This window comes from Natrix helvetica, assembly GCF_964273705.1.
Source record: "Natrix helvetica genome assembly, chromosome: 1".
Taxonomy (NCBI): Eukaryota; Metazoa; Chordata; class Lepidosauria; order Squamata; family Natricidae; genus Natrix; species Natrix helvetica.
The window spans coordinates 121,257,213-121,270,384 of record NC_138548.1 but is presented as its reverse complement, the minus strand read 5'-3'; the positions used below and the strand labels follow the sequence as shown (position 1 = coordinate 121,270,384).

The following is a 13,172-nucleotide window of genomic DNA, read 5'->3' as shown; positions in this document are numbered from 1 at the left end:
ACAAGTCTTAAACCTGCCAACGTTGGTGACCCCTGCAGTCTAAACATCTGATGAAGAAGGCATAAATCTGAAGAAGTAGAGCTTTCTCACTTTTCCAACAAAAGGATAGAAAGATTGTCCATGACTAAAGTGCATTTGGGGGTAAACATAGGAATGTGTGAGATCAAGAGGAAAGGCAGCTTCTTGTAAAGGTGATTTAAAAAAAACAAAACCTTTTTCTCTCTCTTAGGAAGAATTGTTTCCTTCTAATGTCTGGCCACTGATATTTTTATTGCTCTTGAACCAAAGTGACCTTTATGGGAAGCCCACTTGGTTTGTGTGTGTTCATAAGAAATGCTTGCATTCGTTTAATGTTAAATATTCCCTTTCCCAACACAAAGCATTCCCACTGTTGGAGTACAACTCCCATCTGCTCTAGCCAGCCAGTGTTTTGCTAATAATAACAGTGTTGGAGAACAACACATCTAGAAAGTTGTAAACTACAAAAAGCTGCATTAGCAGCAACGTAGCCCCTTTCTTTCCCCACAGACAGCAACTCGGTGGATAATTAATTTTGCTGAATGTTGGATTGATTGTTGGATTTTGTTGTGTGTTAGATTGCGCAATACTGAAAAGCTTTGCTTTGCTCTGCTTTGCTCTGCTTTTTGCTTTTGCAGGGAGAAAAGGGGGAGCTGGGTGCAAAGGTAAGCATTGCAACTATCTTTTTTGCCTCTTAAAAAGGTGTTAAAGGAATATTGGGATGAGAAAATAGGGTATATATATCTGACATGCTAATAATTATTTTACTATATGCAGATCTAAATTCATGCAACAAACATTACCGCAGCTGAACATGGGGTGGGCAACTATGGCCCCTTTATGACCTATGGACATTCTGGAAGTTGAAGTCCACAGGTTGAAAAGGTGCCAAAGTTATCCACCCCTGTGTTAACACAATAGCCTAGTTCACAACATGCTAACACAATCGTCAAGCTCCCACAAAACGCTGAACTTGAACAACCCAACATTAGTGTTCTCTCTAAACTAGAGGTTTCTAAACCAGGCATCTCCAACCTATGGGCCGCAGTCTACCACCAGGCCATGGCCTATTTGCAACAAGGCTGCCTGAGTGGTGGGACGATACAGGCACACATGCGCACAGCCCAACTCAGGGGAATGGCAAGTGCCAGCACTCGCGAGCGGCAAGCACACACACATGCTGCTCTCACAAATGAAGCTGTGTGCACAAGTGCTCATGTGCCTGCCCCTCACACAAAACCATCCCCTCTTCGCCCCCTTCCTCCCCTGCACCAGCCCGCCAACTCGAAAAGGTCAGCGAATGCTTGCGATCACACTTCCATTTAATGTAACCTTAACGTACATAATTCCCCCAAAATTGCAAATGTCAAAATTAACAAAAATGAACAGTGAAAACAAAGTAATGAAATGTTGGGAACGGTGAATTTATTTTAACAATGTACAACTCAAAGGTTCTTCACCTTTCCTGGACTCTTGTCTACACCTCCCTAAGGGAGCTTTATCTCTTGATTTTGAAAATTCTGCTCTATACCAGGGCAGCAGATGTACAAGTCATTATGCTTTCAGAGTAGAAGCAGGGATTTTTTTTTAAAAAAAATGCATAATCTACTATGTTTATAAATTTTATTATTTCTTTATTCTTTCACCTTCCTTATTTTTATTAAAACATGGTGAACATACTACCGTATTTTTCAGAGTATAAGATGCACCGGAGTATAAGACGCAGCAAGATTTTGAAGAGGCAAATTCAAAAAAAAGTCTTTGCACTCTGCAGCCCTCACAAAAACGGCCTATTTTTCACAAAAATGGGTTAGTTTTTTTGTCAAAAAAGGGCATGCATAGCCTTTAGGAGGCTTGTAGAGTGCTCCTGGGGGCTGGAGGAGCAAAAATGAGCAAAAAACGGCCTGTTTTTCACTCATTTTTGCCCTCCCCAGTCCCCAGGAGCACTCTGGAAGCCTCCTAAAGGCTATGTGCGGCCATTTTTGCAAAGGGGAGGGGTTTTGGGAGACCAAAAATGCTGTATTAAGTATATAAGATGCACCCAGATTTTCACCCTCTTTTTTGAGAGTAAATGGTGCGTCATACTCCGAAAAATACAGTAATACCCCATCTTCCTTCTGTTTTCCCACCACAACAACCCCTTGAGATGGATTGAGCTGAGAAAAAGTGACTGGCCCAAAGTCACCCAGCTGCCTTTCATGCCTAGGGCGGGATTGGAACTCATGGTATCCCAATTGTTTTTTTTAAAAAAAAAACATTGATGTTACATATTTTTATGCAACTTGAAAGATAACTATATATAAAACGATAGATCAAAATGAAGTTAAAAAGGCAAACAGGAGTGCCTGACATTAAAATGATTGCATCCCCAATTCATTATTTTCATTATTCATATGAGCTGCTATTGGTTCCCCTCAGTTTTTTCCAGTTTTTATCACTTTTCCAGAAGAAGTCATAGAGAGAAAAAGCCCCCTTCCTCTTTTTGCTATCCGTTTGCTTTACCTTTCCTTTCCTTGTGCCACTCAATCCCTCCTTCAGCTGGAGCCCAGCACACAGTTCTACCTCCTTCCTTCGTTCCTTCCTTCTGTCCTTCCTTCCTTCCTTCCTTCCTTCCTTCCTTCCTTCCTTCCTTCCTTCCTTCCTTCCTTCCGTATTTACACGACTCCTATCTCACTATCTAGTGACTCTTTGCTTATCTTTTGGGCAAAATATACTTTGTTAATGTATCATATTTGGCAGTGGGAGAAAATCCTGAGAGATCCTTGTCAAACCCCATTATAGGCTAATGTTTGGTGTACTGCAAACCCAGTACATAGTAATGTAAACTAGTTGTTGAGTGGATGGGCAGGGATATAGAAAACTGAGATAGGTCAATCAAATCAAAGGCTATTACAATTATCTAGAAGTCTCTTCATTACTACTGGACTGGGGGCAACATGTCTCCAATAACTGTAGTAGGGGAAACAGTTGCATGAGAAGCTCATGTCTCCGAGTCACTGGTAGAAATCTGGCTGCTATTTGAAATACAGAATGCTGGACTAAAGTGGGACTTGCCTAGATTCATCAAAGCTGTTCTTGTGAGATAGAAAGTGGGTAGGAATGAAGTAGAATAGCCAGGAAACACAGTAGTTTGACAAAGCCCATGAATAATATTCATTCTCACATGCTTTTAAAATAAAATTAGATCACACAGGCATTAATTTAGACCTAGGATAATTTATCCTTAGGGTAACTCCATGGTGTCCAAATTCTGTTTTTACATCTTCCAATCCCAAAATTTCAGCAAACAATAGAACAAAATGACGTTAATTTGATGGAATCCTTTCTGATTGAAATGGGTTTCCATCTAAAACACAACCGTTTCTTTGTGCAGTCATTTATGCACAATTGCTATTCTTTGCACAAAAATAAAGACTTAAAAAAAAAGCTAATACACTCAGTTTGATGGCTTGCACTCAGAATCCCTAAATATAGAGTTATCTCCTTCTTTATATTTGCTGTTGGGCTATCTTGCCTCTAACATCTACTGGTACCAAATGAATCGTTGCTTGGAGCTTGCCTGGGGAGTGAAAGATGCTTATTGTGTTATCAGAATTTGAAATTAAGATATTTGTCGCAAAAAGCACCCACTTTCCATCGTGTGATTGAATGGAATGCTTTTCTGCTTAACAACTTGGTAAGAAGCCCTATTTTTAGACTAATGTTATTGAGCTGTTTCTACAAGGCAAAACAATTAAATCAACCCATACTTAGTCTAATATTGCAAAAAATAGAACAAGAGTTCCTTTCATTTAAAACATAATTGCTTTCCTCTCCCTTTTCCTTTTAAAATACCGTATATGCTAGAATCTCTACATACTCTGTTCTGGAGCAATTGTGCAATGCAGAGCCTCCATAAGTACCTACCAAAGATGGGGAGATATTCTGGAATTCAGGGGGATCATAATAGGATTAATTTCCCTAAAGGAAGAATCTCGATTAGCAATATAACACCCCCAAAACCTGACAAATGGGCACAATATAGGTCAAATATTTCTAGCTTTATCCCAATGAATTGTTAACTTGCATTATTTGAAAGGGGCCTGATGTGGAAAAAAGAATAAATAATCATTGCTAAATTCCAAATGGCTCAAAACGTAAGCAACTGGAAACCTAAAATCTTCAGGAAAGAAAACAGTCAAATAACAATAGGGATGTTCCCTGGAACAATGCTAGCTATGACCCGGGGGTGCTTAGATGTAACCTGCAGGGTCACCCTGGAAAGAGCAAAGGACTGGCCTGTGAAGCCTCTGCCAGCAAAAATGGAGTTCACAAGGGCAGCAGGCGGCCCTCCCAAGTTCCGTTTTTGCTGGCAGAGGGTTGCAGGTGGCCGTTGCAGGTGAAAACAGAGCTCAGGAGCCCGTTTTCACTGGCAGAGCACTCAGATCACCATAGGTGCCCCCCAACATGAGTGGCATTGTGCTGGCCATGCCCCCCAGCCACACCCCAGGTTAAACACAACCATGATGTGGTCCTCAATGAAATCGAATTGACACCTCTGGTCTAGACTTTGCGCCTCCTGGATGTTTCCTCTCTTTAGGAAAGGGAATTAGTAACCTCCCCTTTTCCCCCTTCATTTTCCTTCCATTCACTGTTGTTTCTCCTTAGTGGACCGAAGGCCTTAGCTGCCTCCATTGCTCTCCCTTCCCTCTGCATCTGCCAAAATTGTAATCTCGGCCACCATGGAAGTTGTTTATATCCCTGCCCCACTGGAGGGTGCACTTCCTCCACTGCCTCAAATGGGCAGGTGGAAAGGACAAACAGCATCTATAGATCAGATTCATGCGGGTGGTGAAGGCATGACATGCAATAAGATTTAATGTCTATTTTCTTTGCTTTGGCAATAGCATCCTGTATGTAGCCTTTGCTCACAGGTCAGCATATATGTTTGCATTGTCATTTTTGATGTGTAGGTAACAAGTTGCCAGCAGTAGATCTTGTTCCTTCTTCCAAAATAATATTGTGTAAAGCACTTGAACTTATATGTGCATAAACTCTGATTTAAGGCTAGAAAGCAACACAAATACACAATAATTAATATATTAGAGGGAGTAGCAGCCTGGTATCCTCTATAAATTTTGGATGATCGTTCCCATAGTTCCTTGCTGATGGGGGTTGGGACTTATGGGGGCTGAAGTCCAATGTGACTGGAGGCTATCAAGTTGCCTGTCTCTGAACTTTCGGTATGTGACAGAAGGAAATGGGAAGATAATGATTCCTACCCATGTCCATTTCCAACGTAGAAGAAATTATATTTGTCTTGTTTTCATTTTTCATATTTTCTCCCCCTTTAGGGAAGTGCAGGCTTTGGCTACCCAGGCTCTAAAGGACAGAAAGGTGAGCCTGGTACTCCAGGGCTTCCAGGTCCACTTGGGCCCCCAGGACCTCCAGGAACCATCATGAGGCCCTCTGATGGCTCTACTGTTGAACAACCAGGAGCCATGGGCCCACCAGGACTTCCAGGAAAAGATGGTCAACCTGGAAAGGATGGGGAGCCTGTAAGTAATCTTTTTATATGATGGTTGACTTCAGCTGGAAATGAACGAAGGAGGGGTTGGAACAGCTTACTGTTTAGAGTTCATTAATTTATTGCCACTATACATTGGCATTCATGCAAGGTATAGCCAAAGGTACCAGCCCTAGCTGGACTCATGTCACATACAGCATTCCCTATTAACAGGACAATTCTGTTTGGACAGATTTTTACCAACATGCAACAAGCAGAACCAGAGTCCAGTTTTATCCCAAGTGTGCTCAGGAAAATTGGGATTTCTAACCTAAAGACAGCCTTGTAAACCAACATATTGTTGCCATCATTCTACTATATTGCAAGATATATATATATATATATAATCATTTATCGATTTAGTATACAATAAAGCGAATAGTCTGGATTCATGGAACTTTACATGTACAACTTTTGAAGATAAAAGTTGGTTGTTCTACAGGATGGAAGTAAAACATGCATGAGTATAAACTGCTTACAGAAGGGCAAGTGGATAAATTTATGTACCTCAGTACTCATTAAATTATATAGAGACCTTTTAAAGCATGCAGGTGCTGGTTAAAAAAAACAGGTAGTATGTAGTCTGTTGTGATGGATGAATGTTTGTGTGGAAGAACATGCTTTTACTCATTTGTTATATGGAGATGAGAATTGGGTGTATCAGGAGAAACTTAAAAGTAAGTTGAATGATATAGAACAGAAGCACTGAAGAAATGTGTAGAGTAAAACAAGAATCAAGAGTACCTGAATACTATAAACGAATCTGGATTAAATGCAAAATTGAGTGCCCAGTGTGAAAGAATTATATTGTATAGTTTTGCACGTAGAGAGAGAATGAATGAAGATTGAATGGATAACAAAATAAATATATGAAGGCATGGGTTGAAAGAAAGACCAAAATAAAACAAAAACTGTGATTGGATGAAGTTGGTGTGATTGGAGGAAGTTCACAAGAAGAGAAAGTTGAGGAGTTTATGAAGCAATGCATAAATCAGTGATTGGACGTGGTAGAAGGAAAGATGGTTTGAAAAGATAGGAAGCTATGGGGAGAAATGCTGAATGATATTGGCATAAAGCAGACCAATCTATATTTTCTTTTTCTTATTTCATGGCTTAAATTTCTTTAGCTTACTATTTCTTACTCCTTTTCTGCTCTCTGCATAACATCACTTATCCTGAAAAGGAATAGCCTCATAGGTATGTATATACGTATGCACTATACATTGGAATGAGCAAAATATGATTACATTCTCTGTATACAAATAGATCCATATTGATATAACCTTTCAGGTTCACCATAGAAGCCCACAGCCCTTCTTAAGATTTTAGTGATTTTTTTCTGTCCATTTTCTTATTTTCTTCACATGACTTTCCTATTCATTTGCTTTCCTCTCAGTTTTTATTTCATCCACCAGATTCACGATTTATTTAAAAAATGGAACCTTCTAAATGCAAAGAAAACGCTTTAGTTGGTAAATTATTTTTGAAGGCTCTAATAGGCCATTTAATTAAGGCATAAATAATAAAGGCATGATGGTCTTTTATACAAAATCGATGATTGGTCCTCATCTGTTAGAAATTTGTTACAGAATAGTGTGCAATCGGGTTTTGAATTTTAGAGATTGCTTCCATAGACAGGAATCTTTCATTTTCAATGGAAAAATTCACCTGAACTTTTATGTGTCTTTGGTTCTTGTGCTCAGAACAGATTCTCTCTTTCAAATATATTTTAGTTTTGCTTCTGCTTTTCTGCCTGAATATTTTGTTCCTGCAGTCCCCAACTCCAGTATCACATGAATTAGACTTGACATACCCTCCCTATCCTGAAACTCCCAATGTTTCTGAAATATGTTCCGGCAGATTCTGCAGTCTCTGAAACTGATTTGAGGATAAATAGATGGTCACAAGGAAGAAAGGGAACAGTCCTTTGTCTTAGAGGGAAAAGAGTGCCCCTTTGTTCTTCCCCTATTGGTGCTCCTTTTAGATATTTTTATCATTTGCTTATCTTCTCATTAGTAATACTAATATTTTCCCTGTTCTTCTCTCTTTTGCTTCCATTCTGAACTGCTATATTGTTGCACTCTCTTTAGTACAGTAAGAATTAAGCCAAGATATTCTTCCTATGTTTTGTGCACATCTGACTGAGCTATCCCCGTAGCTGATTCAGCCAAATATCATATGAGTGTGAGAAGATTGCAGAGAAGATTAGCATGGAGTTGGAAATTTAAATCACAACAGTATAAAAGTGCCTAAGTTCTGTTTCCAACATTTTGTTCTTTTTAGGGGGATCCTGGTGAAGATGGCAAACCAGTAAGTTCTGTTGTTTCTTTCTCACATTTCAGATACAAACGTTTTAGGTTTGAACTGTACAGTTGTAAAGAAATTCTGTATACCATGCAAAAGTGTCCTGAGCGTCTCCCAGAAAAATGATGGCAATCTTATACCGTGTATTCCCGAAAATATGACATGTCCTCATAATACAGCCATGCCACATTTTTCTGGTGAGCAAAAATATAAGCCCCCCCGCATATAAGCCCCCTGGATAACCCCCCACCTCCGTCCAGGCAGAGCACCGCTCACCAACCTAGCAGTATCCCGAAAGTGCCAAGCCGTGGGAACCTGGGGAGAGGCAAAGGTGATTGCGTTGCTTGGCGCCTTCGGGATACCGTTAGGTTGGTGAGCAGCGCTGTGCCCAGCTGAAGAGGGGGGTTGCCGGGCAGCTGCTCTCTTGCGAGCGGGCCCCCAAAGAGCCAGGAACAGCCTCATGGGCGAATGGCTGTGTTGCACTGTCGTAGCAGCGCAATACAATAGCCATGAAGCAACCACGCTTATGAGCAGCCACCCGGCAAACCCCCTTTGCAGCTGGGCACAGTGGCATTCACTGACCTAGGGGTATCGCCAAGCCGCATGAGCGCCTGTTCGACGCCGCTCGGCTCCCGCGGCTTGGCACCTTCCAAATGCCAGTGAATGGTGCTCTGCACGGCTGGAGAGGGGGTTGCGCGAGCGGCTGTTCCGCTCTCGCTCACTCATCTCCCAGCCTCACAATGCAGGCAGCTGGCCCACAACCATAGAGCGTGCGCCCAGAGCGACTACTGCCGAAAGACTCGGGTTGGAAGCCACGGAAAAAGCCAGGCTCAGATGGCGGCGTCGGCGTCGGTGCCCTGGCTCCCTAATGAGAACTGGGCCATGCATTGTGAGGCTGGGAGGCGGGTGAGCGAGAGTGAAAAAGCCGCTCGCGCAACCGCCCTCTCCAGCCATGCAGAGTGCAATTCACTGGCATTTGGAAGGCGCCAAGCCGTGGGAGCCAGGCAGCGAACAGACACTCACATGGCTTGGCGATATCCCTAGTTCAGTGAATGCCACTGTGCCCGGCTGGCTCCCACAGCTGGGGTTTGTCGGGTGGCTGCTCGTGAGCATGGTCGCTTCATGGCTGTTGTGTTGCGCTGCTGCAACAGCGCAACACAGCCATTCGCCCATGAGGCTGTGCCCGGCTCTTTGGGAGCCCACTCGCCCAGAGAGCAGCTGCCCGGGAACCCCAAAATAATAAACCCTCCCCCCATAATAAATCCCAAGCCATATTTTGTAGGTAAAAAGAAAATAAGACCCTGTCGTATTTTGGGGGAAACACGGTACAAGTTTGCTCAAACGTTACTCCCCTTATGTTTAATGAGTTAACTCTCAAGTAGATGTCAATAAGATTGTATCCTAAGCCACATTTTATATAGACATTTTCAGGCCAGCTATTTAATAAAAAAAGCAACATGCTCATTCTAAGTTCATTCAAGTGAAATATGTAATTATTAGGCAGTAAAATCTGTAAACTACCCAACATCATAACTGAGTTAATGTAATCTCCCCAAATGCGCCCCCCCCCCCCTGACCTAAGTAATATGAAGAACAAAACTTGGGAAGTCAAAAAGAGTAAACTATTGGCATGTAAGTATCATATTTAGAATGCTCTTACAAAATGTATTCTTTTTTTAAAAAAAAAGTAAATTATTTCTAAATGCAGTTTGTCAATGTCAGATGTGTTGTTGCATATTTGTTTATGAGTAATAAACAATGTGGAAATGTTGCTTGAAATATTTGAAAGAGTTGAAAGATTGAAATGGAGGCCAGTAGGCTTTAAAATGGGAAGAACACATCTCAGCAAAAAGTGCTTCTCAGTTGCATCGGACAGAAGATGACTCACACATTGGACTAAGCCGAGGGTTCGCAAACTGGGGTCAGGGCCCATCAGAGGATTGTAAAGGACTTAGAGCAGGGGTGTCCAAACTTGGCAACTTTAAGACTTGTGGACTTCAACTCCCAGAATTCCCCAGCCAACTTAAGTCCACAAGTCTTAAAGTTGCCAAGTTTGGACACCCCTGACTTAGAGGGAGGTCACAATTTTTTGTACAAGTAAACAAAATTATGGATTTTGAAAAATCAACTAATTAGGCTTGATCAAAACACATATTTATGTATTTATTCCATAGGGTGATGTTGGTCCCCAAGGTTTCCCTGGGACCCCGGGTGAGCCTGGCCTAAAAGGCGAAAAGGTACAAATACTCTTAAAACTATAGAAATATGGCTGTGCTGTTATTGGAGCATTTTTCAAGTAGTCTGATTTTACAGGGATTCTGGGGGCATTTTGGGGGACAGGGGTGACTGTAATCAGCTGTGTAACTTGTTCTTTCCATCTAGGGAGAACCAAGTGTTGGTGCTAGAGGTCCTCCTGGCCCCCCAGGCCCACCTGGGATACCTGGATTGAGTTCCAAAGTGGAAAAATTTGTGAGTTTCAAAAGCTTGTAACAAAGACAAGAGTGGAACTTGTTTTCATGGCCTTATCCCACCCAGGAAATGATGCTGCACTGCCAGGACCATTCTCTGCTTTTCTTTTTAGGCAAATTATCTCCCTTCTGTAACCTGAGTTAGATCTATATAAGTTGACTTTCCACTGACTGAATGAAAATACCAGGTGGCAGGGATTGCATGTGCCCCTGCTGCCCCCATTCTCAAATCTGAAACAGATGTTGGGAGCTATGTAGGAGGTAGGAGAACAAGGGAAAAATCACTCTTCACCACTGCAAAACCACTTCTGTATCTTTGGGTGGAGCTTTATTATGTATGTGCCAAGTCTGTTCCTTCCTTTCTTTAATTTTCTCCAGCTTTTAACATTCTAAATTTCTGGAAAATATTTGTGGTTCTGCCTTGAATAGTGTTGCATATTTATTGTTGTAATGTTTTATTGTACATATTTCGGGGAGAACTTACATAAATATTCATTATTCATTGGCTGTCCATTCAGTCTACCAGGTGGAAGATTTAGTATATAAGGTAAGTATTAAACTGCAGAATAACACTTCCTCCCCCCAAAATTTATTAACATGTCCTCTTTGTCTGGATTTCTTCTCAATATAAAACAAGGAATACAGCAAATGAAACTAGGCAGGCATATTACTTTGAACTACTTAGGTCTTTGTTTCAATGGCATTTAGCTTTGATATGCTTAGCATATCGTTTGTTTGCATCTGTGCTTTTTTCTTCCAGACATTTATTGATATGGAGGGCTCTGGTTTTGGAAGTGACTTGGAGTCTTCACGAGTAAGTACCTAAGTTCTATGAATAGGGGAACCGATGTTCCATTGATTAGACTGGATTTGGGAGGAAGAGAGAAACAATAATAGTGGCCTTCCTCAATATTGAGTCATTCAGATGTTTCAATACACTTACTTCAATAATTGTTCCATTAATTTTTAACCAGAAGCCCAAAGTCTCTGTACAGCATGATCTTCAAACATGAATGATGTAGCATTTGCTCATCAAGCAGATTACCTTGGCTAGAATAAGCACATTTATTTGTTGGGGGCACCTCAGATTAGAACAGAGGTCACCAAACTTGGCAACTTTGTGGGGTTCAATTCCTGAAATTCCTCATCCAGCCAAGTTGAAGTCCACAGATCTCAACGTTGCCAAGCTTGGAGCCCCCTGGGTTAGAATGTACATTATATTTATTATGTTTCAGGGTCCCAGAGGGCCACCTGGGCCTCCAGGCCCTCCTGGTGTACCTGGTTTACCAGGACAACCTGGAAGATTTGGGACAAATGGCACTGACTTTCCAGGCCTCCCAGGCCTCCCTGGAGTTCCAGGGAGAAATGGCAACTCAGGAATACCAGGACCTCCGGTGAGTAAAGGGGAAAATATCGTGCAACTCTGTCTCCAAAGGCTACCCAGGTGCATCACTCTGTCATGGTAAGCCAGTTTTCTGTTGTGTAGTGTGTGTGTGCAGTGGGAGGAGGCTTGCATGCCCCTTTGCTAGCTGTGCTTATCATGCTGAATGCTGGGTGCTAATGAAGAACATGTCTCATTGGCATATTAGTAGAATTTGGGAAGTGTCTGGAAATGAGGTTTGGATTTGACTTCTATGGTCTAGTAGTTAAGGTATTGGACTAGAATAAGGGTTCAAGTGCATCCTCAGCCACTGAAGCTCACTGAGGGACTTATGGCATCCCTCAGTCATTCTCTCAGTCCAACATACCTTGTAGGCTTATTGTGGGGGGAAATTTAGAGGAAGGAAATGATGCATGCTGCTTTGAGCTCCTATAAAACTAATAAAAAGAAATAAATAAATACAGACAGGTTAATGGTGGTAAGAAAATCAAGCATTTATTCATCTGCTGTGGTTGTAGATGTTCACATTTTCCAAAGCATAAATGCTACACAAAAATCCTGCATAGGGTAATGTCTGATCAGTCTGATTTAACTGAGGAAAAAACTTTTGTTCTGTTTTCCAGGGCCCACTTGGGCCTCCAGGAAAAGATGGCATCCCTGGTCAAACTGGAGAAAAAGGAGCACCGGTATGTATTTTTCCTTTTCAACAAGACTCAGGATCACCAGGGTACACACTGAGGAGAACTAGTCAGGGAAAGTGGACTTCCTCTGCCATTACCTTCTTTGTCAAGGTATGTTTCAGCACTTCAGTGTAAATTCACTGGTCTTTTCCTTTCGTGTTTCCAGGGTGAATCAGGCGAAATGGGCTTTCCAGGAGCACCTGGACCAAAGGTACAATTACTTATTTTCTAAAGAAATAGTTACTAGTCCCTATGTTGATCCTAGTTTGGTAACATTGCAATATTGTAAGTTTTTTATGTATACATTAAGTTTTTTGAGTGCAAGTGTTTAAAATTTTTCAATTTTAAATTTCACTGAATCAGGTTCCAATGTTGCTGATTTTACAAATATGTCCATGTAGTTTTCTTGGCAACAGTATGAAACTAGTTGGTCAATCTCTTCTTCTTGGTGGTGGAATAGGTGGGTGGGTGGAGAGACAAGAATTTCCAGATTACCTTACAGTCTTTATAATGCCTGTTTCATAGGATAGGATTCAACTACTAACTAGGTCAGTGATGGCTAACCTGCCGAAAGCCCACACGCGCCATATGCCCACACCCATAATGCAATATGCGTGTCATGCCCCTTCTTGTGTGCCCCGTCCCCCTGCGCATTAGCACGTGATCCTCCCCGCTCCCCCTTCTCTGAGCATGCACAAATGTTCCCTGTGGCCCATTTTGGGACTAGCAGGCCTCCCTGAAGCCTCCTGGGACCAAAAATGGGTTGGGGGAGGCAC

General features: G+C 41.8%; 1 protein-coding gene across 4 annotated transcripts in view; it reads left to right on the top strand.

Moving 5' to 3' along the window:
• COL18A1 (collagen type XVIII alpha 1 chain) overlaps window positions 1-13,172 on the top strand; it is a 219,505-nt gene that overhangs the window by 144,844 nt on the left and 61,489 nt on the right. For 3 of the 4 annotated variants that reach the window (XM_081962588.1, XM_081962587.1, XM_081962585.1), the window contains 9 exons: window positions 657-683; window positions 5,352-5,555; window positions 7,847-7,873; window positions 10,042-10,104; window positions 10,250-10,336; window positions 11,096-11,149; window positions 11,571-11,729; window positions 12,340-12,402; window positions 12,563-12,607. In XM_081962588.1, coding sequence (XP_081818714.1) covers window positions 657-683; window positions 5,352-5,555; window positions 7,847-7,873; window positions 10,042-10,104; window positions 10,250-10,336; window positions 11,096-11,149; window positions 11,571-11,729; window positions 12,340-12,402; window positions 12,563-12,607 — 729 coding nt within the window. The remainder of the gene's footprint in view (window positions 1-656; window positions 684-5,351; window positions 5,556-7,846; window positions 7,874-10,041; window positions 10,105-10,249; window positions 10,337-11,095; window positions 11,150-11,570; window positions 11,730-12,339; window positions 12,403-12,562; window positions 12,608-13,172) is intronic. The other variant, XM_081962586.1, reaches the window with a different exon arrangement.